The sequence below is a fragment of the Tursiops truncatus genome, chromosome 13, assembly GCF_011762595.2.
Source record: "Tursiops truncatus isolate mTurTru1 chromosome 13, mTurTru1.mat.Y, whole genome shotgun sequence".
NCBI classification, from domain to species: Eukaryota; Metazoa; Chordata; class Mammalia; order Artiodactyla; family Delphinidae; genus Tursiops; species Tursiops truncatus.
In genome coordinates, this window is record NC_047046.1 from 87,599,214 (window position 1) to 87,626,517 (window position 27,304).

Genomic DNA, 27,304 nt, shown 5'->3' on the forward strand with positions numbered 1-27,304 from the left:
GTTGATCCATTCACCTACTGGAGGACATTTGGTTGCTTCCAAGTTTTGGCAGTTATGAATAAAGCTCGTATAAAATCTGCATGCAGGATTTTGTGTGGACATGAGTTCCCCAGCTCTTTCGGGTAAATGGCAAGGAGTGCAATCGCTGGATCGTATCGTAAGATTATGTTTAGCTTTGTAAGAAACCACCAAACTGTCTTCCGAAGTGGCTGCACCATTTTGCATCCCCACCAGCAATGATGAGAGTTCCTGTTGCTCCGCATCCCCGCAAGCCTTGGTGTTGTCAGTGTTCTGGAGGTTGGCCGTTCTCATAGGTGTGGAGTGGCGTCTCGTTGTTTTACCTTACATTTCCCTGATGATGTGATGTGGAGCATATTTTCATATGCTTATTTGCCATCTCTGTATCTTCTTTGTTCTGGTTTGGCCCATGTTTTAACTGGATTGTTTTCTTATTGTTGAGTTTTAAGAGTTCTTTATATATTTTGGATAACAGCCCTTTATCAGATGTGTCTTTTGCAAATATTTTCTCCCAGTCTGTGCCTTGTTTTCTAATTCTCTTGCTGATATGTTTGCAGAACAGAAGTTTTAAATTTTAATGAAGTCCAATTTATCAGTTTTTGCTTTTTTTTTAAATAGATCACGTCTTTGGTGTTGTATCTGAAAAGGCACCACCATAGCCAAGGTCATCTAGGTTTTCTCCTAGGTTATCTTCTAGGACTGTTATAGTTTTGCATTTAAGTCTGTGATCTATTTTGAGTTAATTTTTTATGAAGGGTGTAGGTCTGTGACTAGATTCATTTCTTTTGTGTATGGATGTCTGGTTGTTCCAGCACTATTTGTTGAAAAGGCTATCTTTGCTCAATAGTACTGCCTTTGCTAGTTTGTCAAAGATTACTTGACTATATTTATGGAGTTCTATTTAAAGGTTCTCTATATTCTATTCCCTTCATCTATGTCTACTCTTTCACCAATACCACACTGTCTTGATTACTGTAGCATTATAGTAATTTTTTTTCAAGGTTGGTGAATGGTTTTACTTTTGAAGTGAATTTATTTTTTTTCTTTTTTACTGTGTTCAAACACACGTAACATAAAATACACATAAGCCCCAGCCCTGGTGCCACCGTTCCACTTTCTGTCTATGAATTGGACAATCTAAGACCCTCAGGTAACTGGATTCATACAGTGTTTGTCTTCCTGTGACTGGCTTGTTTCACTGAGTGTAATGTCCTAAAGGTTCATCCATGTTGTAGCATATTGTAAAATTTCTGTCCTTTTTCAGTCTGAATAATACTTCATTGTATGTATATACAACATTTTCCTTATCTATTCATCCATCAGTGGACACTTGGGTTACTTCCATGTTTTATTTATTGTGAATAATACTGCTATGAACATGAGTGCACAAATGTCTCTTTCAGACCTTGCTTTCAGTTCTTTTGGGCCTACACCCAGAAGTGGAATTGCTGGGTCATATGGTAATTCTTTAAAAAACTTTTTTAGAAACTGCTGTACTGTTTTGCATTGAATATCTTCTTCCATCCTTTCACTTCCAGCTTCTTTGTATCTTTGTATCTAAAGTGAGTCTCTTGCAGACAACATGTGCTTGGATCGCGCCTTTGTCCATTCTGCCAGTCTCTGTCTTTGGTAGGAGTCTGAATAATATTTACCTATTTACCTATTTATATTTAAAGTCATTGCTGATAAGGAGCAACTTCTTTCATTGTGCAGTTTGTTTTCCTTATGCCTTATAACTTTTTTTTTTTCCTTCATTTCCTACATTACTGTCTTTTCTGGTTGATATTTCGTAGTAAAATATTTAAATTCCTTTCTCATTCCCTTTTGTGTATATTCGGAACTCTGCTCCTTTATAGTTCTATCCCCGTCCTTTCAGGTGTTGATGTCACAGAATTACATCTTCATACACTGTGTTCCCAAGACATAAACTAATAATTATTTTAAATGCATTAACCTTTTAAATTATGTAGAAAACAAGATTAGAAGTTACAAACCAAGTTACAGTAATTCTGGCTTTTAGACTAATAATTTCTTTAAATGTATTAATCTCTTGAATCGTGTAGAAAAAGTGCAGTTCAAACCATTCTTACAATAATAGTAGCTTTTATAATTGCCATGCATTAGTAACCTTTACTGAGATCTTTATTTCTCCACACAGCTTCACGTTACTGTCTACTGGCCTTTCATTTCACCTACCAGACTGCCTTGAGCACTTGCAGGGCAGGTCTAGTGGTCACCAGCTTCCTCAGCTTTTGTTTACTTGAGAATGTCTTGATTTCTCCCTCACATTCAAAGGGCAGTTTTGCTGGATTGAAGATATTTGGTTGCAGTTTTTTTCTTTTAGCACTTGGAGTTGATTGGTTCACTGCCTTCTGGCTTCCATAGAAATTCCATCTCTTTCTGATGAGCAATCTGGTGGTTATCTTACTGAGGATCCCTTGTATATGATAATTCTCTTTTCTCTTGCAGTTTTCAAGATTCTCTTTGTCTTTGAAAGTTTGATTATAATGTGTCTTGGTGTGGGTCTGTTTGAGTTCATATTACAGGCATGGTTTCCTGGTACTTGTAAAAGTTATGTTTACACTATACTTCAGTCTGTTAAGTGTGCAGTAGCATTATGTCTAAAAAAAGGTACAACCTTAATTAAAAAATACAAAACAAAAACAATAAGTTTTGTCTTTGTAGTAACAATTTTACTACAATAGTAAAATCAAAGAACAATGATCACAGATCATCGTAACAAATATAACAATAGTAAAAAGTTTGAAATATTACAAGAATTACCAAAATGTGACAAAGAGATGCAAATAGAGCAAATGCTCTTGGCAAAAATGGCCCTGATAGACTTGCTTGATGCAGGGTTGCCACACACTTCCAATCTGTGAAAGAACATAGCATCTGCAAAGTGCAACAAAAGAACGTGTCTCTGTGCTTGGATTTTGTTGGGGTCCTTGGGAGTTTATATTCATGTCTTTCATCAAATCTGGGAGGTTTTCAGCCATTATTCAGATATTCTCTCTGTTCCTTCTTCTCTGTCTTGTCCTTCTGGGCCTCCCACAGTGCATATGTTGGTCCACGTGACAGTGTCCTATGGGTCCGTTTGTCTCTGTTCACTTTTTTCCCATCTTTTTCCTTCTGTTCCTCAGGTTGGATCACTTCCATTGTCCTATCTTCAGGTTTGCTCATTCTTTGCTATGCCTGCTCAAATCTGCCTTTGACTCCCTCTAGTGAAATTTTCATTGCCCTTGAATTTCTTTTTCATTTCTTTTTGGGTTTTCTCTCTCTTTATCGATATCTCCATTGTGTTCATACATTGTTTTCTTGACTTTCTCCACATCTTTCTTTAGTTCTTTGAGCATCTTTTTAGACAGTTGCTTTAAAGTCTTTGTTTAGTAGAACTACCGTCAGGTCTTTTTTGAGGACAGTCTCTGTTGATTAAGTTTTTTCCATTAAGTTGGCCATACTCTCCTGTTTTTGTTTTTGGTTGTTTTTTTTTTTTTTGAACACTGGACATTTCTATCTAATAATGTGGTAACTCTGGAGATTGTCCCCCAGTGGTGGGACAGCTGGAGACTCTATAATAATAGTAATGGCATTGGAGTGAAACTCCTCAAGTACTGGAGCTCATTCAGCACACACAAACACACATACACACACATGCCTAATTGGTCTCCTTCTGAGGATGGCAGGGTACTAGTTCATTGCCTTGAAATGTGGGTAGATAACAACAGGAGTCAGTGCTTTCTTATAGGAACTTTCCCACCAGGTGAGCCAACTGGATCCAAAGAGCAGAGGCCTCTCCTTCTACATTTTATTCCAGGTAAAAGGTGAAAAAGGAGGATAGACTGCTGCCTTCTGCACCCTCTGGTGCAGTAACGGGTACCTCTAGTGGGCATTAAGCATGAAGGGCTGTTGGCATCAGAGAAGAGCAGGCCATTGTACCTCTGGACGGAAGCAGGGCAGCATTGCTGAGGGTCAGTGGAGTCTGAGCTGGGCTCCGTGTGCAGGAGCCAGCGTTGTAGGACCCACAGAGGGAAGGGGAGCAGGCTGGCCTGGACCCCGAGTGTTCAGTCAGCAACACGCAGAACCAGCCTTTCAGCAGACAAATTGGAAGGAGGGGTGGGGAGGGCCTGGGGTGAAAAGTGACTTTACAGACATTCCCAGAGTGGGCTCTGCAGTGGTGCTAAGGATGTACATCTGCACAGGGACGTACAACTGACAGTCCTGCTGCTTTACAAGCAGGGAAGGGGCTGCAATGGGGTCGGGGCACATGCAGCATCTCCTAAGGGGTCTCACAGTTGTGCACAAGATATTTATCTTGTAGTAATTTGTAAGGTGTACATTTGCTTGTGTGGCTTTCTGCAACTATTTTATTTTACAGTTAAATTTTTGAAAAACCTCAAAAGTCACTTGAATTCATTATGTGGTTAAACTACTAATTTGTTACTTAGTTTTATCTGATTCCTTTTATATTTTCGGGGTCACTTTTTTGAAGTTTGATGTGATTTGGCTTTTTAATTATGTGAATCATGTATGATCTCAGAGCGAACAGTGTAACATGGGATGCACTCCCCAAGGTGTTGCTTCTGGCCCGCCCCTCCCCTTTCCCCTTCCTTCCTGTGGGCAGTGTCCCTCCCTGCACACGCGCATACAGACACACTCACTCACGCTTTCCCCACCTTGATCTCCAGTAGCTGGTGTTACTTTGTTCCCAGTGTTGTGCACCTGGCTTTTTTCATTAGATGGTATATATCCTAGAGAGATTTCTCAGTAGAAATGGAGGCCTTTCTCATCTCTTTTTCTTTTTCCTTTCTGTCTCTTTTTCCTTCCTTCCTTTCTTTGCTTTTTTTTTTTTTTCACTGCTGCATGTGCTCCCTTGTATTCAGCTGATTCCCTGATTTTGTGTTCCCACTCCTTTGGTTATGATTAATAATGTTGCACAGTTGCCCTGTATGTATGTGTTTTGTGCTTTGCTGTTGTGTAAGAGGATACGTTATAAGAAATGGTGTGACAGCATGGGCAAAGAGTAAATGGACTTCTGTAATTTAATATTTTTTATGTTTAAAATTGGATGGGGTTGTGAGTATGACAGTAGCTCTTTTCAGGCTTTAGCATTTTAGCTGTGCTTTTATTATTGAGCATATGTTTTATAGTGGTACATCATATATTTTATTAGCAAAGTTATATCACACACTCTTGGGTATTTTTGTATATTTACTTATTATTGTGTTATTATCAAAACATAAGCTAAAGGTAGAAATGATCAATGTAGTCTTTCTAAAATAAAGTAAACCTTTATTACTAGTAAACCTTAATAGTCTAGAACACCAACTAGGAGACAAGTGAATAAACAATGACTTCTATCTTTTCAGCAGACTCATTTTGTGAGTCAAATAAATAGTACTTTTAAGGATTTTTTGTTAATGGGAATCTGTAGATATATCATTTCTGTATCCCACTGTGCTGTGAATTGTGGCTTTAAAGTACCTGTAACTTAGGAGTTTTTCCTCTCTTATTCCAAGGTTCATGTTTTATTCGAACTGATCAACTCGATGGTGAAACTGACTGGAAGCTGAAAGTGGCGGTGAGCTGCACGCAGAGGCTGCCAGCTCTGGGGGTGAGTGTTGCTGTCATTATTCCATCATTTACTGTAGTGGCCATTTCTGTGCAGTAGATACAGTTCTGTTTATACCAACTTAATTAATGTGTTGATAATGTTTTAAAATAATTTCTTCGTTACTAAGTTCATTGAAAATTATGCCCACGTAATTTCTCTGGTGTCTTAGCACATAACCTTTTTGAGGTATAGTTTTAAATGTTCCTTTTGGCTTGACTCTTAGGTTTTCTTTCTTTTCTTTCTCTTTCCTTTTTGTTTCTATTTTTAAAACCCCCTTCATGCGAGTAATCTTTGAAATCGAGAACTCTTGGTGGGGTTAGCTACATCCATTTTTGGTAACTGACTGACTCCCAGGAGGCTGTTCAGATACTGCTTTGGTAGAACGCACGTGGGCTTAGCCCAGCCTTGGACACCAGCCTGTCCACTTCAGCTTTTCCCTTTGAAGGTGAAGGGGAAGTGAATTGTTCCTTCCTAGGGAGGGGGAAGTGAAGTGTTCCTGTGTGTCTCGGCAGAGTGAGAAGGGGAAAGACACCTTTGGACTTCTTGCTTGGCCTTTGCTGCCTGGGGAACGGGCAAGAGGTGGGACCAGAGGGCACAGTACTTAACGGATCTCAGTGTTTTTAGTGATCTCTGAAACAGATCTCACGAGTGCTCAGAACCTCCTAAACTGCTATACTTCCTTTTTTTTTTTTTTTTTAAGTCAAAATCACGGTTGTGGTCATTTGGTGTTTGTTTTGTGTTATACGTGTGATTTATCTGAATGAGAGAAGCTTTATCTTACATGATTTGCTGATATTCACTGGAGAGTAAAGAAAGATTGAGGGTCTTCAGAATGACCTTGGACCCAAGCAGTTGTTGGTTAAGGGAAAGGAAATTGAATCCTCTGGATTTGGTCACTTTCCTTAGATGGGTTGGATTTGATAGGAATAGCTACTGCACATAGCTTACAGTTAATTACTGTGAATAGCAGGAACCTTCCTTATTGTAAATATTGTACTTTCTGGAAACTAAATCTGTTTGGCATGTATAAGGCTTGGCAGTATTTTGTTTCTTTAGGTATCTTCCATTGCCTGTACTTAGGTAGTACCAAGGTTGAAATTCATTCCTTGCTTAGAGTTTGTTGGTTTCTTGGAGCTGTGGGTTCCTGGTTTTCTTCTCTTTTCCGTCCTCCTTTCTGCGCAGACCCCTGTCTCTGGGACACGAGCGACAAGTGTGTTAGACTTGCTGTTCCTGCAGGTGTCGAGCTTCTGCTGCTCTCTTCTCAGTCTTGTTCTCTTTCTGTGACTCAATTTTGACAGTTTCGGTTGCTCTTTTTTTTTTTTTTTTAGTTGCACAGCTTTTGGGATTTTAGTTCCCTGACCAGGGATTGAACCCAGGCCCTCAGCAGTGAGAGCACGGAGTCCTAACCACTGGAGCATCAGGGAATTCTCATTTTGCTCTGTCTTTAGATTCACTAATTTTATCTTGTGCAGTGTCTAGTCTTCTGTTAAGACCACCCAGCTCATTTTTTTATTCCAAATCTTGTATTTTTAATCTCTGGAACCAGGTTCCACCTGGTCACCCATTTTTGTTATTGTTTGAATACTTTTCTTTCCTAATATGTTCATAGTTTCATTTAAATCTTTCAGCAGTTTACAACACTTATTCTTCGTCTGTTAATGCCATTGTCTCTGTTATTTTGGGCATGTTTCTTCTTAAAAAAATGTTCTCCTTGTTACAGGTCACACTTTCCTGCTTCCTTGCACAGCTGGTAATTTTTAGTTGGATGCTGGATATTGTAAATACTATATTTTTTTCTTCCTTCAAAACCTGTTGATCTTGATTTTCTTAATTCAGTAACTTGTGGATAAACTTGATCTTTCCAAGAGTTGTTCTTAAACTTTGTTGGGGTGGCCATGGCTCACGGGCCCAGCCACTCCGCGGCATGTGGGATCTTCCCGGACCGGGGCTCGAACCCGTGTCCCCTGCATCGGCAGGCGGACTCTCAACCACTGCGCCACCAGGGAAGCCCCTGTTATATGTTTTTAAAGAGGTCTTTATATATAGTTTGCGAATCATCTTTCATTCGTTTGTTTTAATCTCTTCTAAATATTTTCATTTATAGTTTCTGTTGTCCGTATAAAAGTTTAGCATCCTTATATAAGGTGACCTAACAGTAATTTTACAATAGTCTTTAAAATAGTTACTTATGTAATGTGATAGAAGTGCTAATTATTACTATGGTGATGATCATATTACAATACGTAAACGCATCAAACTGACTTGTACACCTTAAATTTATACAATGTTATATGTCAAGTATATTTCAATAAAAATATTTTTAAAAAAATACATAGTTACTGCTTTTGGTTTTATGCTTAGACCATTTCCACTCCATGACTATGTTTTAAATGGTTACTTTAAAATCACTCCTCCTTTACACATGAACTCTCCAGTCCAGCTAGCATTTGTTTGGAGTCGAGCTCTGAGTAGGAAATCAAACGTAAAACAACCTGCTGGCTGGTCGTAGCAGTACCGTTTGCTGAATAGCTCACTGTTTTAGCACAATTCTAAAATTGCCCTGGGAGGTTCCAGCTTTAAACTCTCGCCCTCAGTGTGTGAGTGTGCAGGGTTCTCCAAACCTTTGCCGAGTGAGTACGTGTCGCAAACCTATTCCCCCAGCCTGTTTCCTGACTTTTCGCTTTAAAATACCTTTTGCCATATAACTTTGTTTAGGTAAATATTAAAATTAACTTTTGTTTAGGTAAATATTTATACGTTTTCCTTTTTGTTTGTGGATTTTGTGTTGTGCCAGAAGGCTGTTCTCCCACCAGTGTTCATTTATCATCTTAACCACTGTCAGTGTTTGTCAGCGGGTAGTCCAGAAGTGAGAGGCTGGCCATTAGCACTTACTGTCTTGTAATTATTAAAATATTCCCCGTACATGGACCCGTAGAGAAGAGAGTTCAATCACATCATGAAATCTGTGTGGCTGAACGATAGATTTATGAGTGAGGTCCAGTAAGCCCTTGTTAATAGAGCCTGCAGCTGGGCCGCAGTTTTCTCTGCCCAGGCTCTTCCTCTCTGCTCTCTCCAGCCTCACTCAGACTCCCAGTGTTTTCTGTGTGCTCTTCCTTCTTTCGCGTGGTGAGATAAATCTGTGCTGTCGCCTTGTCCCTGAAGACACCCAGCTTGCAGTTCTCACGCTACTTGTTAAAATGGTTAGTTTTCATCCTGAGACAGTCGTGGAGCCTGTTGACTTTCTAACGTGCTTTGAGCCCATTGCTGGGCTCCCGCTGCTCTTGCGCGCTTGCCTTTTTCCTCCTCTTTGTGCTTTCTCGTTTTTCTAGTGCGCGTCCTCAAGTGGTCTCTCCAGGATTGAAGGGGGAGGAAAGGTCACGAACCCCAAGTGACCGGAGGGTTTCTGTTTGCCATCAGGCTTGGAGGCCGCACCTCGGAGTCTGTCCCTCTGCACCTCACTTCCAGCAGTCACAGGTGCTCCAGGGCACACTGGGAAGCAGTTGCACAGAATAATCCTTTGTAGCAGATTTAATTCGCTGAGAGTGTTAGAAAAGAAGTGCATTGTTAAGATACTGTATTAGAATTTTTCTGAAAGAAAAGCCGAACGACGAGTATGTGGTATGTGATGGCACTACCTGGATTCCAGGAGAGTGGGTCAGCTGTGACAGAGGCTAGTGTCGGGGAGGGGCATGCAGAGGACTGCTAGAAATGTCCACCCCTTGGTCCTGGTGGTGTTGTTGGTGCGTGCTTGTATTCCAATGCAGAAAATTGTACACTTTAAGCATGCATAATTTATTGCTTGTAAACGATATCTTAAGAAACTATTTAAAATTCCACTATGATGTTATCTATATTTTTGAATATTCCCTTTGCTGTGATCACAGGAGGTACATTTTATTATATTCAATATTATAAGGATGTTTTCCTCATTTTTATTAGTGACAGATATGTATAAATTGCAAAATACTTAGAAAGTCAGAGTATGCAATTCATGCAGTGCTACTTTTAAAATTTTATGGTTGATACACTTTGATAAAGAGTGTGTTAAGCATTTGGGTGAAGTAACTGGAAAATGAAAACGTTTTAAGTTTTGATATTATCATAAAACCAAAAGGCAATATATTTTAGAAAACAGGAAATTTAGCTGAATTTGTGATTCATCCATCAATTTATTTATTTATTTATAAAATTTATTTATTTATTTTTGGCTGCCTTGGGTCTTCGTTGCTGCACGTGGACTTTCTCTAGTTGCGGCACGCGGGGGCTACTCTTTGTCGTGGTGCGTGGTCTTCTCATTGCGGTGGCTTCTCTTGTTGCAGAGCACAGGCTCTAGGCGTGCAGGCTTCACTAGTTGTGGTACGTGGGCTCAGTAGTTGTGGCTTGAGGGCTCTAGAGCGCAGACTCAGTAGTTGTGGCACACGGGCTTAGTTGCTCTGCGGCATGTGGGATCTTCCTGGACCAGGGCTCGAACCCGTGTCCCCTGCATTGGCAGGTGGATTCTTAACCACTGCGCCACCAGGGAAGCCCCATCCATCAATTTAAATTTGTAGCTTCATATAATTTGACATGTTAGGTATAGACTTTTTTTCATAGGAAAGAAAGCTCTAATTGCATTATGGACATAGACAAGGCAATTTGGTTTTTCATCAAATAGCTTACGCTGTCCATAACTGTCACTCATTTTGACTTTTCTGTCTCTAATGTGATGGACCTGGGGAGTGTTTGGTGACATTCGCTGTTTGTCGCATCATCAGTGGAGCATTGTGTCCACAGTGACACCAAGAATGATTAAACCTACAATCCTTAGAGCTCTTTTTAAAGAATTGAGGATGCCACCAAGAATAAGCTCTCGAATTCTGTTGTGTCCAGAGCACCTAATGTGATCAGAGAATTGAAATTTAGTTGGAGCGGTGCTGCCGATCCAAACCTGTGACGGCAGGTCCGGCTTCTTGCTGTCGCGGACATGGAGACGTGTGGGAATGTGTTTCTGCTCTTGTGATCAGGCAAATTTATTAACAACAGTGAGGGCACAGTAATTTTCAATAAATCGTGACTCGCTGATGTATTTCAAAAGATCCATATAGGAGTAAACAATACCATTTATATTTAATTAGTTTTATTGAACGAAAGGCAATTTTATTGGTAATGAACCACATGTTATGATTAAGGATGTATTTTAATGACCTTTAAGTAATGCGAACAAATGTTGCCCTTGACCTAATAGCAGAGGCTTTCCTACATTATTGAAAACTTCAGAATGATTTTTAAATTATCATGAAAAGCTTCGAATGACATTCTCATTATTGTGCCATTATTCAGTCATTTGATGTCTAATGTACTAGATGAAATGCATTCCTCTAAATGTTCATGTGCATGTGGAAATACGGGGGTTGTTGCTAGGCGGTTCTTTATTTCCATGTATCAAAAGGCAGTCTGTTATAGGAGAACTTCATTTTTTGAAAATGACTGTGACGGTATAGGACTTAAATGACGAGTGATCCTCCAGCTTGCCTTGTGCCAGGAGTCGGTTGGCTGTCTTTTCACAAGTCTAAAATTATTACGCAATGCATTTCTTCTTGTGTAAACTAGCCTGGCTTAATTAACTTGAACGTAAATTTTTATTAGTTAACATATAATCTAAGCTGCAGTAGCAGACCCACTGTGGTGAGCTGGTGTGTTCACCCTTCATCCAGTGCAGCGTCTCTGTTCTTCAGAACCTTAAAAACTAACCTGCACGTATTTTGCAGGCCCACTTGAAGGCATGTGAATGAGCTTCCCCAAGTTTAACGAGCTCTCAGAGAACTCTCACGGCAGGATGGGAGTGAGCTGTCCCTCTGCCCCACTGGCATTCTCAGCTGGCAGGTGCTGTCCTCAGCCCCAGGGGTCTGTGTGGTAGTTGCTGTGTAGGCAGTGGCCTCCCTTGCAGCCTGGAGTCATGGCTACTGGTCTGGAACTCAATAGTGGCCGTGGTGTTTTCGGTAGAGGATCATTCTGAGAGTGATGTTTGGAGGTTCAGTCATGAGCTCAAACCTTCCTAAGGCTTTGGAAGCACTGCATTCCATGTGTTAAGTCCCTTTCTGCTCTGAGATCTGGAGTGATACATCCCAGATCCAGAGAGACGTTTCTTCTCCCTCACCTAACAGCCCAGAGGTGGGTGGTCCCAGCTGAGCGCGCAGCTCTGTCCTCCGCAGTCAGTGACCTTCAGCCGCGTCCCAGTGTCTGCTCCCCTGCAGCCTGGCCAGCGGGAGCGGAGGGCACGGGGATGGGGCAGCGGCCTCGTCACCCTCCTCCCTCCAGGTGAGCGGTGTGGGGAGGGCTGGCTGTGACTGTACTGAGGGGGAGCCACGCGCCCACGCAAGGTCGCAAGTTCCGTCTTAAAACGGCGACGTGAAGAATGGTGGAGAGTGGTGTCTGTCATCATTCCTTCATTTTGTTTTCCATCGAGTTTCTTTGACTACTTCCTACGCTGCTTACTGGGTGGTGTACGCTAGCGCTTCTCCGTTGGTTCTCCTGGAGGGTTTACTGCCCTCAGAGCAGGCTGCTCCATGTAGAACTGTTGCTACGATTACCATTTTTATTAGAGTCACTTGTTCTCCAAGGAGCTTGAAGCAACATGAAAACTTGTATGTCCCTCAGCTACGTTGGAGTAGGAAATAAATGAAATGTAAGTGCCAAACCGTCCGTATGTCTTCTAGGAAGGAGAGGAGCCATATTAGTTGTAGAGTGTTGCCTGTTCTCTGTTGAAGAATGTTTTCTTGAAGGGATGGAGCTTTCCAGACAGCCCATCAGGCAGGGCTGCCCTGGCAGAGGAGCTCTCCTGGGGAAGAGCCCACAGCCAGCTGCCCCTCCTGAGAGCCGGTGGGCGGCCGGGAAGGCAAGACCCGTGTCAGCCGAGCCCTGAGCCTCTGTGAATGTGGAGCGGCAGGAGCAGAGGGAATGAAGACGGGTCTCGAGGTTGCTGTAAGAAATCTGGGAGGACATTAAGTCCAGACAGGAGCTGTGAGAAAAGATCAAGAGCAGAGTAAGACCTCTTGGAAAGACACGTGATGGCAGAGGTCCGTCGAGTATCAGGACAGGAACGTGGCTCAACAGGGGAAGCAGAGTGGCACTTCCGGGTCTAGCTTGGTCCTCAGCACCACCTGTCCTCCTCCTCTGCGTGTTGTTAACTGTCCTGAGGTAAAATTGGCATACAAAAAAAAAATTGCCCAGAATTAAACTGTGCACTTCGCTACACCAGTGAAACCATCACCACAGACAAGATAGGGAGACCCCTGTCACTGCCAGCCTGTCATCCTTTGTGTGTGTGTGGTCAGCTGGGGTTCCTCTTTTCGATAGCAGTGCTTTCCCACTTTTCCACTCTCCTGTAATTTCTGCTCCACCCGCCTTTCTCTCATCAGGTGATCTTACCTTGCAGAGAAAAAGCATTAAATCAAATGGAAATCCCCTCCATTTCCCACCCTCCCGGCACCTCACCCCCCACCTGCTGGTGCAGCGAAGCCCTGTCCCCTCTCCTGTCTGAAGGGAAGTCTTCCGCCGCCTTTGCCTCCCCCTGCTTTCTCGAGACCTCCACCTGCCGGTTACTCCCTGCCTCGCCTTCTCCTAGCCTCTCCCTCTGCCGACCCCTTTTTCTTAGCTCTCAGGCCTTCAGCCAACTCTAGTGTCTCAGGTGGCGCTTCCTCAGGTTTAGGTTACTTGAATATATTTAGAAAGCTGACTTGCTTTGTTCATTGGCTTTTCAGCTATTCTACCTCTTTGCATGTTTTTACTACTTGCTAGAGATGGCAATATGCAGTTAACTAAAAGTGTATTGTGAAAACAACGTTGTATCACTTCACATTAAATTAAGAACCTTGTAGTTGAATAGATCCATTTACCCCGCTCATTTCTGACGCTGGAGCACGTTGCGCATGTTTTGTGTGCGTATATATTTGTGTGCATTTATGTACTTTTTGTATATGCAGTGTATCTACGTATAGCATAAACTGTTCTGTTTTATCTGTATCTTAAAGAAGTAAAGTGAAGAGACAGGATTTTTGTTTTTCTTTTGATATTAACCATGTTTGTTCCTTACCATTCCTTCCTAAAGATCTGAGTTTCTACCGGATATCATTTCCCTTCAGCCTAAAGAACTTCTGTTAGCATTTCTCGTAGTGCATGTCTGCTAGCAGTGAATTCGCATTTTCATTTATCCGAAAATATCTTAGTTTCACCTGTCCTGTTTTTGTGAAGTATATTTTTGCTGAATATTGAATTCAGGGTTGACCAGTTTTTTCTCCCCACAGCACTTTAAATGTTTTGTTCCATTGTGTTCTGCTTTCCTTATTTGTGATGAGAAATCAGTGTTATTTTGCTAGTTTTTGCCTGCATGTAATGTGTCATTTTTCTCCAGGTATTTTTGAGATCCTTCTCTTTGGTCTCCTATTATGCTGTGACTTTGATTGTTTAAAATTTTCCTCATCTGTCGAGGGTTCGCTGGGCCTCCTGAATCTGCACATTTATGGCTGTCAGCCAGTTTGGCATATTTTCAGTCATTGTTTCTTCAACTACCTTTTCTTCCTCGTTCCCTCTGTGTGCTGTTTCCAGGAACCCAACTGCAAACAAACTCCTGCTGTTCTCTCAGGGACACTGCGCCCATACTCACTTTCAAGATCTCTCTCCTCTGTGTTCTTCAGAGTCATCATCTCTTGGCCTGTCTTCAAGTTCACAGACTGTTCTCCAGTCTGCTGTTAAGCCATCTAATGCATTTATTTCAGATGTATTTTTTTCAATTATAGAATTTCCAGTTGGTTCTTTTTTTGTATACGTGTTTTCTTTTTCTCTGCTGTGGTTTCCTGTTTGTTTATTGTTTATTAGGAGAATGTTTTCCTTTAAAAATTTGAGATGTTCTAGTAACTGCTTTGAAATTCTCGTCTCTTCATTCTGATGTCTGGTCATCTCAGAATTAGTCTTCTTTGATTGGACTCTACTTGAATGTGGATCCTGTGTTCTCATTTCCTCCTGTGTCTGGACATTTTGATTGGATCTTCAGCATTACTGATGCATTGTAGAGACTCTGGGTTCTATGATGTTCTTCTGAAGAGCATTGGGGGTTTTGTTTGGTTTTGTTTTGACTGGTGGTAACTGAGTGAAGTCAGACTGCCAGCTCCATCTTCCCTTCAGTGAGGAGCGGCGGAGGTCTTTGTTCCTTTCTTCTGGCCGAGCCGGACTGCCTGAAACCTGCCTGCACAGTGGCTTGGGCTGAGCATCAGAGCGCGCACAGCACTGCGGCCCCCTGAGGCCGCCTATTCCTCCCGCACGTCAGCGGCTGTGGTCTGACCTTTGTTCTTCATGTCCGGAAGGCTGTGTTTTCTAAGTGTTAGCAGCCATGAGGCAAAACCAAAACAAAACAGGAAACAAACGAAACCTATAAAAATGGCAAACTGTCTGTGACGGGGGATCCTCCAGACGCCCCCAGTTTTGATGATTCTCTCGGAGGGCTCCCAGGGCTCAGCGTCTTGTCCTCCTCGTGGCCATGAGTGGTTACAGTGAAAGGGCTCAGAGCAGTCAGCACAGAGAACAGGCACAGGGCGACATCGCAGGAAAGCAGGCAAGAGCTTCCAGACTCCCCTCCCAGGGGACTCACACAGGACACGCTGAGGTCCCCACCATCATGTGGGAACACGTGGGAAGTAGTTTCTACCAGGGAAGCTCATTAGAGACTCACAGGGCCTTTACTGGGGGCTGGGCCTGGAGGCACCCTCTGCCTGGGACGTACCACACGCCAGATGCACCCCCCCATATCCCCCGCCCCCCGCAAGAAGGAAAGTGGGTGTTCGTCATGAGCCGTGTTGCTTGAATAACTGGTTTAGGCACTCTCTTATCTGGGAAGGGTGGCAGCTCTCCTGGGATCCACATTCCCAGACCGCAGCCAAGGGCCGGCCTTGCAGGCAGGGCTTTCTCAGGCCTGCTGTGTGAAACTTCCTGCACAGCCCACTCGCTTGGCCGGGGCGTGTTTGCAGCAAAAGTATACGCAGCATTGTTATCCTTAGACCCGGCGCAGCTGGGTGAGACCAGCCCGCACTCTTGGTGTCGGTGAGCCCTTTGGGAGGGCTGAAGCAGTGCCCGTGCACCGTCACCGAGGAGCCCGAGCTGTCAGGTGTGCCCAGCGGCCCCTTTGGGTTTCAGGCGCCGGCCTCTGGCAGAAGCGGTCAGGGCAGTGCAGGTTTCCTCAGCGGGAGGGGAGCCTGCGGACGCTTGTGGGAGGCTCAGCTGATCTTGTCCTCTCTCTGCTCCTCCCCAGGGTCAGGGCTTTGTTCCTTCTGTCATCACAGGATCCTCGTGCACCAGGCAGCAATCCTAACTCTGTCTCTTCAGACATCCCTTCCTCCCCAGGCCTTTCAGCTGGAACGGTTTTAGGCAAGAAACAAAGTATTTTTTGCAGGAAAATATTTTCCTATAACTTAACCAGGAAGACACACCATGTTCAGGATTTGGTCAAGAAGAACGCTGAATCCTCAGACTTTTTCAGATGGCTCTCCATAGCTCCCACCCCTTCCATCCTGAGCGTTAATCTTGGGCGTGGCCCAGGACAGGTCACCCCCTTGCTGGGACAGCTCTCTTAGTAATCAGACCGCAGCGTTAGGTGTGAGTCTCGGGAGGGGGGGCAGGCTTGCGGGCCGCGGGGCTGCCTCGGTGCCCTGTGTCTTATAAGCGTCGCCGGCTGCTTCTGACACAACCTGCCAGGGGGCAGCAGTTGTCCATTGGAGTTGGGAGAGTCCGCACACCTCCGTTGGCCTTAAAAACTGTTCCTTTGAGTTCTCTTCCATCCTCATCCGTAGCGTTGGCAACAAAACATAAGAAAACCGTCACTTTTGGTAAATAAGATATGAAAAGTATTAATTGGTAATTGGAAAATTTCCAAGTCATTTTGTTTAATTATTATGGAATTAATTCAGATATTCTGTTTTCCAGGACCTTTTTTCTATCAATGCTTATGTTTATGCTCAGAAGCCACAACTGGATATTCATAGTTTTGAAGGCACATTTACCAGGGTAAGTTAAGTCTTTTGTTAAACACAAATGTATTCACTATGTAAGTTAAAAGTAGCAAACCTTTATTTTGAAAAAGTAATTAAATCAATAATCAATTCAAACAAGTTCTGAACTAAAAAGTGAAGAACTAGAGAATGTTTCAAGTTCTTAAATTTTCCTATAGCAAATATTTCTTTGGGGTACATTCAGTACAGTTTTTCTATTTTTAGCATATTTACTCTTTTTTTAAAAATTTTATTTATTTATTTTTGGCTGCGTTGGGTCTTTGTTGCTGTGCGCGGGCTTTCTCTAGTTGCAGTGAGCGGGGACTGCTCTTCGTTGCAGTGTGGCGGCTTCTGTTTCAGAGCGTGAGCTTTAGGCGCGTGGGCTTCAGTAGTTGTGGCACGCGGGCTCAGTAGTTGTGCCTCGCGGGCTCTAGAGCGCAGGCTCAGTAGCTGTGGCGCACGGACTTAGTTGCTCTGCGGCATGTGGGATCTTCCCGGACAGGGAACCAAACCCATGTCCCCTGCATTGGCAGGCGGATTCTTAACCACTGTGCCACCAGGGAAGTCCCAGCATATTTATTCTTGATAAGATCCTTTTCCCTTAAAATATTATGAGTCAGTAAAATGAAGTAATTCAGCTATTTCAGTTTTGATTTTGGATAATAGTTAATACATTATGATACCCACATCATTTCTTGATTTTTATTAACTGGTTGGATGGATATCTGTATGTGCACGTCCATTTCCTTATATACACATATGTGTGTTTCATTCTACATTCTCTTCATTATTATGGCGTTTTGGTATAGCCATCTACTTCTCTCTTTTTAGAGTTGATACTTTGTTCTATAAAACCATTAAAGTCAAAAGGGAAACTCAGTATTCCTGGATTATCTATTTCTGAGTTAGGCAGCTTTTATCTCTTTACCTTGAACGGCTACCCTGGTTGTAAGCACAGGGTGGTTCCCTGCCGGACAGTTTTCTGTGGAAGAAACAGGGAAGGGTGCTGGTGCTGCAGCCAAGGACTTGGATAAGCTCCTGTGTTGTGAAGACTGTAATGATGGTGTGGGAGCCACTGGGTGAGAGCTTGATTTGGTTCCTGATATATTTGGAAATGTATAAATATATTATCACCATTAGTATAAAACTATATAAAAATAAAAAGGTTAAAGGTATTTAAAAATTTTATAGCCTTACCATCCTAATATAAATAGTCATATTATTCTTTTGACTCTTCCCCTTCAAATTGTTTCCCATGTACGTACATACTGGAATAATATAAGCCTCATTTTTTTCCCCGCTTAAGATATATATTTCCTTAGTATTTTCTATATTGGTGCAGCCATATAATTATCAATAGATATTTTTAAGCTAAAACTACTAAATGCAGCAAGTGTAACATATTTTACTTGACAAACTGTAACTCCTAAGGGACTTTGAAATGAAGGCAAAAGTGTGTGTGTGTCTGCAGAAACAGAGAATGGCCGTGTGCTGGCTTCAGAGTATGGAGTAGACAAACCCCTTTAATCAAGGGCTGTCTGCGGAGCTCCTGCATTTCAAGACCCAGTTTAAGTACCATCATTTGGAAGGCTTCCTTGTATTCCCTTTTCTTTGATATTGTTGCACTTCTGCCTGCCTTTATATTTGCCCTTGGGGTTCTATTTTGTCACTGTTCTGTGCTCGCTTAGCTCTCACATGAAACCAGAAACTACTTAGGTGAATGGCTGTCTTACTTCTTCTCATAGCTCCAGTTTCTAATACAGGACTTGGTGTATATTCAGATACCAAGTACACATCTGAATGAATTGAAGAACTCTCCTATTTACAGATGATATAACTAAGGCACAGTTAAAAGAAACACCAGTTTATAATCCTAAAGTGAATTGTTTCTTGAGGAATAGCACCCCACCTGTGTGGACAGGTAGGGTTGCTTCTGTGTTTTAGCTATTGTGAATAATGCTGCTGTGAATGTGGGAATACAGATATATCTTTGAGACCCTCCTTTTAGTTCTTTCAAGTATATACCCAGAAGTGGAATTTCTGGATCATATGATAATTCTATTTTCAATTTTTGTGGAGCTGCCAAAAGCAGTTCCACAGCGGTTATACTGTTTTACATTCTCACCAGCAGCGAACAGCGGGTCCAGTTTCTCCACATCCTCACCAGAACTTGTTGTTTTCTGATAGTAGCCATGTTACTGGGTTTGAGAAGTTACCTCATTTTGGTTTTGATTTGCACTTTACTAGTGATTAGCAATGTTGAGCATCTTTTCATGTTCTTTATGGCCATTTGTACACCTTCTTTTTTTTTTTTTTTTTTTTTTTTTTTTTGCGGTACGCGGGCCTCTCACTGTTGTGGCCTCTCCCGCTGCGGAGCACAGGCTCCGGACGCGCAGGCTCAGCGGCCATGGCTCACGGGCCCAGCCGCTCCGCGGCATGTGGGATCTTCCCGGACTGGGGCACGAACCCGTGTCCCCTGCATCAGCAGGTAGACTCTCAACCACTGCGCCACCAGGGAAGCCCTGTATACCTTCTTTGGAGAAATGTCTATTCAAGTCCTTTGCCCATTTTCAAATTGGGTTGTTTGGGTTTTTTGTTGAGTTTTAGGAGTTCTCCATATATTCTGGATATTAATTCCTTCTCAGGGACTTGATTTGTACGTATTTTCTTCCATTCTGTGAGTTGCCTTTTACTCTGTTGATAGTGCCTTTGAAGCACAAAATTCATTGATCTTCATGAAGTCCAGTTTGTTTATTTTCTCCTTTGTTACTTGTGACTTTGCTGTCTTATCCAAAAAATCATTGCAAAACCTAATATCATGAAGCTTTTGTCCTATGTTTTCTTCTAAGTGTTTTATTATTGTAAGTCTTGCATTTAGATCTTTGATCCTTTTTGGGTTATTTTTGTATATATTGTTAGGGAAGGGTAACTTCATCCTTTGCATATGGATATCCAGTTTTGTCAGCATCATTTGTTGAAAAGATTGTCCTTTCCCCATTGGGTGGTCTTGGCACCCTTGTCAAAACATTTAACCTTATATGCAAGGGTTTTTTCCTGGGCTCTCCACTTTATTCCATTGGTCTATATGTCTGTCTTTAGGCAGCACTATACTGTTTGATTACTGTAACTTTGTATTACATTTTCAAATCAGGAAGTATGAGCCCTCCAGTTTAGTTTTTCTTTTTCGAGATTGTTTTGAATATTTCAGTTCCCTTGATATTCCATATGAATCTTAGAATGGATTTTTCTATTCCTGAAAAAATGTCGTTGGGATTTTGATAAGGGATTGCATTGAATCTGTAAATCACTTCGGGTAATACTGACATATTAACAATATTCAGTCTTCTCATCCATGAACATGGGATGCATTTCCATTTATTTATGTCTTTTTTACTTTCTTTTGGAAATATTTTGTAGTTTTCATTGTACAAATCTTTCACTTCCTTGGTTAAATTAATTCCTAAATATTTTATTGTTTTTGATGCTATTATAAGTGGAATTGTTTTTGTAATTTCTTTTTCAGATAGTTCATATATAGAAACACAAGTGATTTTTGCATGATGAATTTGTATTCTGCTACTTTGCTGAATTCATTTATTAGATCCAACCATTTTTTTGTGAACTCTTTAGGATTTTCTACGATCATAACATCTGCAAACAGAGATAATTTTACATCTTCCTTTCCAAATTGTGCCTCTTATTTCTCTTTTCTGTACAACTGCTGTGGCTAGAACTTCCAGTATTATATAGTATGTTGAATAGTTGTGAAAGCAGACATTCTGATCTTAGAGGAAAAGGTTTTAGTATTTCACCATTTGGTATCGTGTACCCAGTGGGTTTTTCATATATGGCTTTTATTATGTGGAGGTAGTTAGTTCCCTTCTATTCCTAGTGTGTTGAATGTTTTTTTATCATAAAAGGGTATTGCATTTTGGCAAATGTGTTTTCTGCATCAATTGAGATGATCGTGTGGAGTTTTTCTCTTCATTCTGTTAATGTGATGTATTTTGTTGATTGATATATACGTTGAACCATTGTTGCATTTCAGGAATAAATCTCACTTGGTCACAGAGTTTAATCCTTTTAATATGCTGCTGAATTTGTTTTTTTGGTATTTTGTACAGGATTTTTGCATCATTGTTCATAGAAGATATTGGTCTGTAGTTTACTTTTCTAGTAGTCTCTTAGTCTGGCTTTGATATGAGGGTTGTGCTGGCCTCACAGAGTGAGTTAGGAAGTGTCCTTCCTCTTCAATTTTTTGGAATAATTTGAGAAAGATTAATATTAATTCTTTAAATTTTTGGTAGATTTCACCAGTGAAGTCATCAGATCTAGGGATTTTCTTTGTCAGGAGATTTTTGAGTATTGATTTAATCTCTACAAGGTATAGGTCTGTTTAGTTTTTAAATTTCTCCATGATTAGTCTTGGTAGATTTTGTGTTTTTTAGGAATTTGTCCATGTCACCTAGGTTATCCTGTTTGTTAGCGTATGGTTGTTCATAATACTCTCTTATAATCCTTTTTATTTTTTTAGAATCATAGTAATATCCCTACTTTCATTTCTGATTTTAGTAATTTGAGTCTTCCTTTTTTTCTTAGTCCATCTAGCCAAAGGTTTTTCAATTTTGTTGATCTTTTTGAAGAAGTAACTTTCATATTTATTAATTTTTCCTGTTCTTTATTTTGTTTACTCTGTTCTTTATTTTTACCTTCCTTCTGCTAACTTTGGGTTTAATTTGTTCTTCTTTTTCTAGTTCCTTAAGTTCTAAAGTTAGGTTGTTGATTTGAGATCTTTCCTGTTTTGGAATTTAAACAATTATAAATTGTTATAAATTATATAACTATATAAGCTAGAAATTTCCCCCTTAGCACCACTTATGCTGTATCCCATGGGTTTTTATAAATTATATTTTCCTTGTCACTTGTCTCTAAGTATTTTCTAATTTCCCTTTTCATTTTAATTCATTGGTTTTTTTTAACATCTTTATTGAAGTATAATTGCTTTACAATGGTGTGTTAGTTTCTGCTGTATAACAAAGTGAATCAGCTATACATATACATATATCCCCATATCTCCTCCATCTTGCATCTCCCTCCCACCCTCCCTATCCCTCCCCTCTAGGTGGTCACAAAGCACTGAGCTGATCTCCCTGTGCTATGTGGCTGTTTCCCACTAGCTATCTATTTTACATTTGGTAGTATATATAAGTCCATGCCACTCTCTCACTTCGTCCCAGCTTACCCTTCCCCCTCCCTAATTCATTGTTTTTTAAAAAGAATGTTGTTTGATTTCCACAATTTTGTGAATCTTCTGTTATTAATTTCTAACTATATCTTGTCATGGTTGGAGTAGATATAGATACTTTGTATGATATCTATTTTTTAAAATCTATTGAGACTTAATTTGTGGCCTAACATAAGGTGTATCTTAGAAAATACCCCATATGCACTTGAGAACAATGTGTATGCTGTTGTTGTGTGGAGTGTTCTATATATGTCTGTTAGATCTAATTGGCTTATTGTGTTAAGTTCTCTATTTCCTTACTTCAGTCTGGTTGTTCTGCCCATAACTGTGAGTGGGATATAAAAGTCTTCAACTGTTTCTCCCTTCAGTTCTATCAATTGTTGCTTCATATATTGTCTTTTATTAGGAGCATAATGGTGTATAATTATCATATCTTTTTACCTTATTGAACATTTAATTAATACATAATGTCTCTTGTGATCCTTTTTGATTTAACATCTGTTTTTTCTGACATTAGTATAGCTACCCCTGCTCTCTTTTGCTCACTATTTGCAGGGAATATCTTTTCCCATACTTTAACTTTCAACTTCTTTGTGTCTTTGGATCTAAAGTGAGTCTCTTGTAGATAGCATATAGTTGGATCATTTGTTTTTATCCATTCTGCCAATATCTGTCTTGTGATTGGTGAGTTTAATCCATTTATATTTGAAGTAATTAGTGATAAGGAGCAATTTATTTCTGTCATTGTACTATTTGTTTTCTATATGGCCTATAGTTTTATTGTCTCTCATTTCCTGCATTACTGTCTTGTATTTTGTTTCATTGATTTTTTTTTTATAGTGAAATGTTTAAATTTGTTTCTCATTTCTTTTGAGTATACTCTGTAGCTGTTTTCTTTTTGGTTACCATGGGGATTACATTTAACACCCTGAAGTTATAACACTCTAATTTGAGTTTACACCAAGTTAAGTTCAATAACATATTAAAACTCTGCTCCTTTACAGCTCTTTCCTCAGCTCTTTCAGTTGTCATTGTCACAAAATTATATCTTTATGTATTGTGTCCTAAAAATATCAACTAATAATTCTTTTAAATGCATGAGTGTCTTAAATTATGTAGAAATAAGATTTGGAGTTACAAACCAAAGTTACAATAATACTAGCTTTTAGAATAATAAGCTTTTTTCCTCTAAATATATTAGTCTCTTAAATCATGTAGAGAAGAAAGAGTACAGTTACAAACCATTGTTACAATAATATTTACTTTTATAATTATTCATCTGCATTGAGATCTTTAATTCTCCATGTGGTTTTGAAGACTGTCTAGTGTCCTTTTATTTCAGTCTTCAGGACTCCCTTGAGCAGCACTTCTTGCCCGGAAGGTCCAGTGGTCACCAGCTCCCCTCAGCTTCTCCCCCGCTCCCCAATTTGGCTAAGCATGCATTTTTAAAAAACTTGTTATTGGAGTATAGTTGATTTACAGTGTTCCTCAGCTTTTGTTTATCTGGGAATGTCTTGATTTCTCCCTCACTTTTGAAGGACAGTTTTGCTGGATATAGGATTCTTTGTTGACAGTTCTTTTTCTTTTAGCACTTTGTCTATACCAGTGCACTGCCTTCTGGCCTCGATAGTTTCTGATGAGAAATCTGCTAATCATTTTATTGAGGATCGCTTGTATGTGACGATTCACTTCTTTCTTGCTATTTAAGATTCTCTCTTTGTCCTTGTCTTTGGAAAGTTTGATTATAATGTGTCTTGGTGTGGGTCTCTTTCAGTTCTTACATGGATTTGACTGAGCTTCTTGAATACTTACATTCATGTCTTTCATTAACTTTGGGGGATTTCAGCCATTATTTCTTCAAATAGTCTCTCTGCCCCTTTATCTCTCTCTTCTTCTTCTTGGATTTCCACAGTGTGTATACTGGTTCGCTTTTTTCTGTCCTTCAGATCCCTTAGGCCCTTTGAACTTTCTGCAGTCTCTTTTCTTTCTCTTTCTCAGCCTCAGTAATTTCCATTGTCCTACCCTCAGGTTCACTAATTCTTTCTTCTGTCTGCTCAAAACTGCCTTGAATCCCTTTAGTGAATTTTTCATTTTGCTCATCGTACTTTTCAGCTCTTGAATTTCTTTTGGTTTCTGTTTGGGTTTTCTATTTCTTCATTCACATTTCTGCTTTGTTCATACATTGTTTTCTTGACTCTCTACATCTTTATGTCTCTGAACATCTTTAATATTTTTCTTTTAAAATCTTTGTCTAGTATAACTGCCATCAGATCTTTTTCAGGGATAGTTTCTGTTGATTTATATTTTTCCTTTGAAAGGACCATACCTTTCTGTTGGTTTTTATGCCTTGTTATTTTTTTGTTGAACACAGTACATTTGAATATAATAATGTGGTAACTCCAGAAGTCAAAACCAGGGTTCGTTGGGTTTCTGTCATTGCTTTTGTTTATTTTATTTTATTTTTTGATTGTGGTAGGCTCTCTCTCTGCTGAGGCTCAGCCTGAGGTATAAACTTAATGCTTTCTTATGTCTTTTCTGAGCCTTTCCTGGGCATGTGCCATCATTTTCTGTCTTTTCGTGTCTATGCAGTTGTTTTTCAATGCCCTAGTCTTTAATGTCTGTCTTCCGAAAGGGGGAAAAGAGAAAAACAAAGGGGGATAAACGGGGCACTCGCCCTTGAAATCCACTTGGTGGGGGAGGGGTTTGCAACAAGGGGGGAGGTGTGGCAACAATGGCCACCTGCCTCTTTGGCTGCATCTCTGCCATCTTAAGCAGCATCAGAGCATAGATTCCTGATAATGGAGGACAAGGTCCTTTTGGTCCACCCTGGCTGGCTTCTGCAAGCTGCTCTAGAAACATGTGTATGGCCTCCTGCCATGTGGCTGAGGGTGGGACGGGTAGGTGCTACGTGCTAAGACCTGAAAGTCACCACAATTGACTGCAGTAACCATCCAGCGCTTCCACTGGAACTTGCAAGCCTTAACCAGCTCTGGATTCTAAATTAGTTACATCAGACAGATTCTGTCCCTGTAGCTGTGGCCCAGGTTGGGGGCCATTCCTGGTGCTTCTTGCTCTGCCATCATCCCAGAATCCTCTGTGTAAATTCCTGTCTTATACCCCTATTTTTCACTGCCTTTTCACTGCTCGTTAGCTGGATCCAGCTGGTGGACTTGTTTTTAACACTGTAGATATCTGAAGTACGAGTAATAAAAAAGTTGCTAATTTGCTTTTTTCTTACTTTTCTCTCCTTGAACAGGAAGATAGTGATCCACCCATTCATGAAAGTCTCAGCATAGAAAATACCTTGTGGGCAAGCACTGTTGTTGCATCAGGTGAGAAATAAGCTCTATTTTTCACATGAATTCGCACATATAGGAGACGCTTTGTGTTTTTAAGTGACTCCAAACAAATGTTGTCAAAGTGCTTTGCACCACAGGGACCTTATTAAACATATACTCCCGTTCAGTGGATGTGGACCAGGCCTTCGAGTCTGCATCTCAGACAAGCCCAGGGCGAGGCTTGCGCTGCTGCTTATCACGCTTGGAGGAGCTAGGCTGAAACAGCTAAGGAGGGTGCACCCTTGTGTAGCAAGGCAGGGGCATTTGGCTAGTTTTGACATCTGTTTCATGGCAAACTTGTCAGTGTGCCTTAAAGACAGGTGGCACAGCAGAACCGGGGAAGCAAACGGTGACTTCAGAGGGCTCTGACCACTTCTCATTCATCTAACAGCTGAGGAGGTCGGTGTGGTCGCTTGTCTGTGAGGGAGAGAAGTATTAGATGAGACAGGGACCTTAGGAGGGAGATTGGGTTGGGCCTTTAGGGGCCACGATGAAGGTTCTTTTAAGTAAAATTGGAGTATGTTGGAATATTTCCAGTGGTTGAACAGGGAGGCCACTTAAATGTACATTTTGTAAAGTCAATTTCTCTGAGAGGCATTGAAAATCTAAGTGATTATCACCTTTTCAGAAAATGATTGACCTTGTGGATGGTACCAGGAGGTAGCAGCAGGGAGCGTTAAGGGTGCTGGTGGGATAGGATGCGGAGAAGCACTCAGGGGAGGAATGTCTGTCTCGGCATCTGTCACCAGTGTTGGCAGCGCTCCCCTTAGAGCACAGTCCTCCTTCTGGGGTGGTGTATGGGATCTCCGCTCCAGACCTGGCGCTGGTGATACAGTGTGGGACAGCTTATGGTGAGAAAGAAATGAAGAAAATGAGCCAAAGGGAATTCCCTGGTGGCCTAGTGGTTAGGATTAGACGCTTTCACTGCCAGGGCCCAGGTTCATTCCCTGGTCGGGGAACTAAGGTTCTGTAAGCCGCGTGGTGCAGCCGAAAATAAAAAGAAAGAAAAAGAGAGAAGTCATTTGAGCTATGCTAAGTATCTCAGAAAAGTGCAGGGTGCCTTGAAAACAAAGAAGTGAAAACCTTACCTGGTCAGGGTCTGGAAGAGGCTTCCCTGAAGAAGAAACACGTGAACTAGATTTTAAACCACACAGACGGCACTGACTGTGTGCAGAGGCCTCATGCTGAGGGGGACAGCAGGCTGAAGACAGGGTTCCGAGGGCCATGTGCCTGGCACGTGGAGCAGGAGGGGCTCAGATCCATGCAGGGCACTTCTGCGTTTGTGCTAAGATGGGGCGTGGGTACACAGAAGGGTCAGGGAGCTGCTAGACCAGAGCACATGTCCCCTGTAGAGGACAGGGAATGAACAGTTTATTTATTTGAATTTTTGAATTTTATTTATTTTTTATACAGCAGGTTCTTATAAGTTATCTATTTTATACATATTAGTGTGTACATGTCAATCCCAATCTCCCAATTCGTCCCACCACCGTCCCCCCTGCCACTTCCCCCCTTGGTGTCCATACATTTGTTCTCTACATCTGTGTCTCTATATCTGCCCTGCAAACCGGTTCATCTGTACCATTTTTCTAGGTTCCACATATATGCGTTAATATACGATATTTGTTTTTCTCTTTCTGACTTACTTCACTCTGTATGACAGTCTCTAGATTCATCCACATCTCTACAAATGACCCAGTTTTGTTCCTTTTTATGGCTGAGTAATATTCCATTGTATACATGTACCACATCTTCTTTATCCATTCATCTGTCAGTGAGCATTTAGGTTGCTTCCATGACCTGGCAGTTGAAAACAGTGCTGCAGTGAACATTGGGGTGCATGTGTCTTTTTGATTTGCGGTTTTTTTTGGGTAATATGCCCAGTAGTGGCATTGCTGGGTCATATGATAATTCTATTTTTAGTTTTTTAAGGAACCTCCATGCTGTTCTCCATAGTGGCTGTATCAATTTGCATTCCCACCAACAGTGCGAGAGGATTCCCTTTTCTCCACACCCTCTCCAGCATTTGTTGTTTGTAGAGTTTTCTGATGATGCCCATTCTAACTGGTGT

At 41.2% G+C, this 27,304-nt stretch overlaps 1 protein-coding gene across 15 annotated transcripts in view; it reads left to right on the forward strand.

The window, feature by feature from the left end:
- Positions 1–27,304, forward strand: part of ATP9B (ATPase phospholipid transporting 9B (putative)) — a 216,509-nt gene that overhangs the window by 69,736 nt on the left and 119,469 nt on the right. For 14 of the 15 annotated variants that reach the window (XR_012325486.1, XR_012325487.1, XR_012325488.1 and 11 more), the window contains 3 exons: positions 5,541–5,635; positions 16,586–16,666; positions 25,152–25,227. Coding sequence is in view for 10 of the 15 variants with exons in the window: in XM_033837856.2 (XP_033693747.1) it covers positions 5,541–5,635; positions 16,586–16,666; positions 25,152–25,227 (252 nt within the window). In the remaining 5 variants the exon portion in view is untranslated. The remainder of the gene's footprint in view (positions 1–5,540; positions 5,636–16,585; positions 16,667–25,151; positions 25,228–27,304) is intronic. The other variant, XM_033837862.2, reaches the window with a different exon arrangement.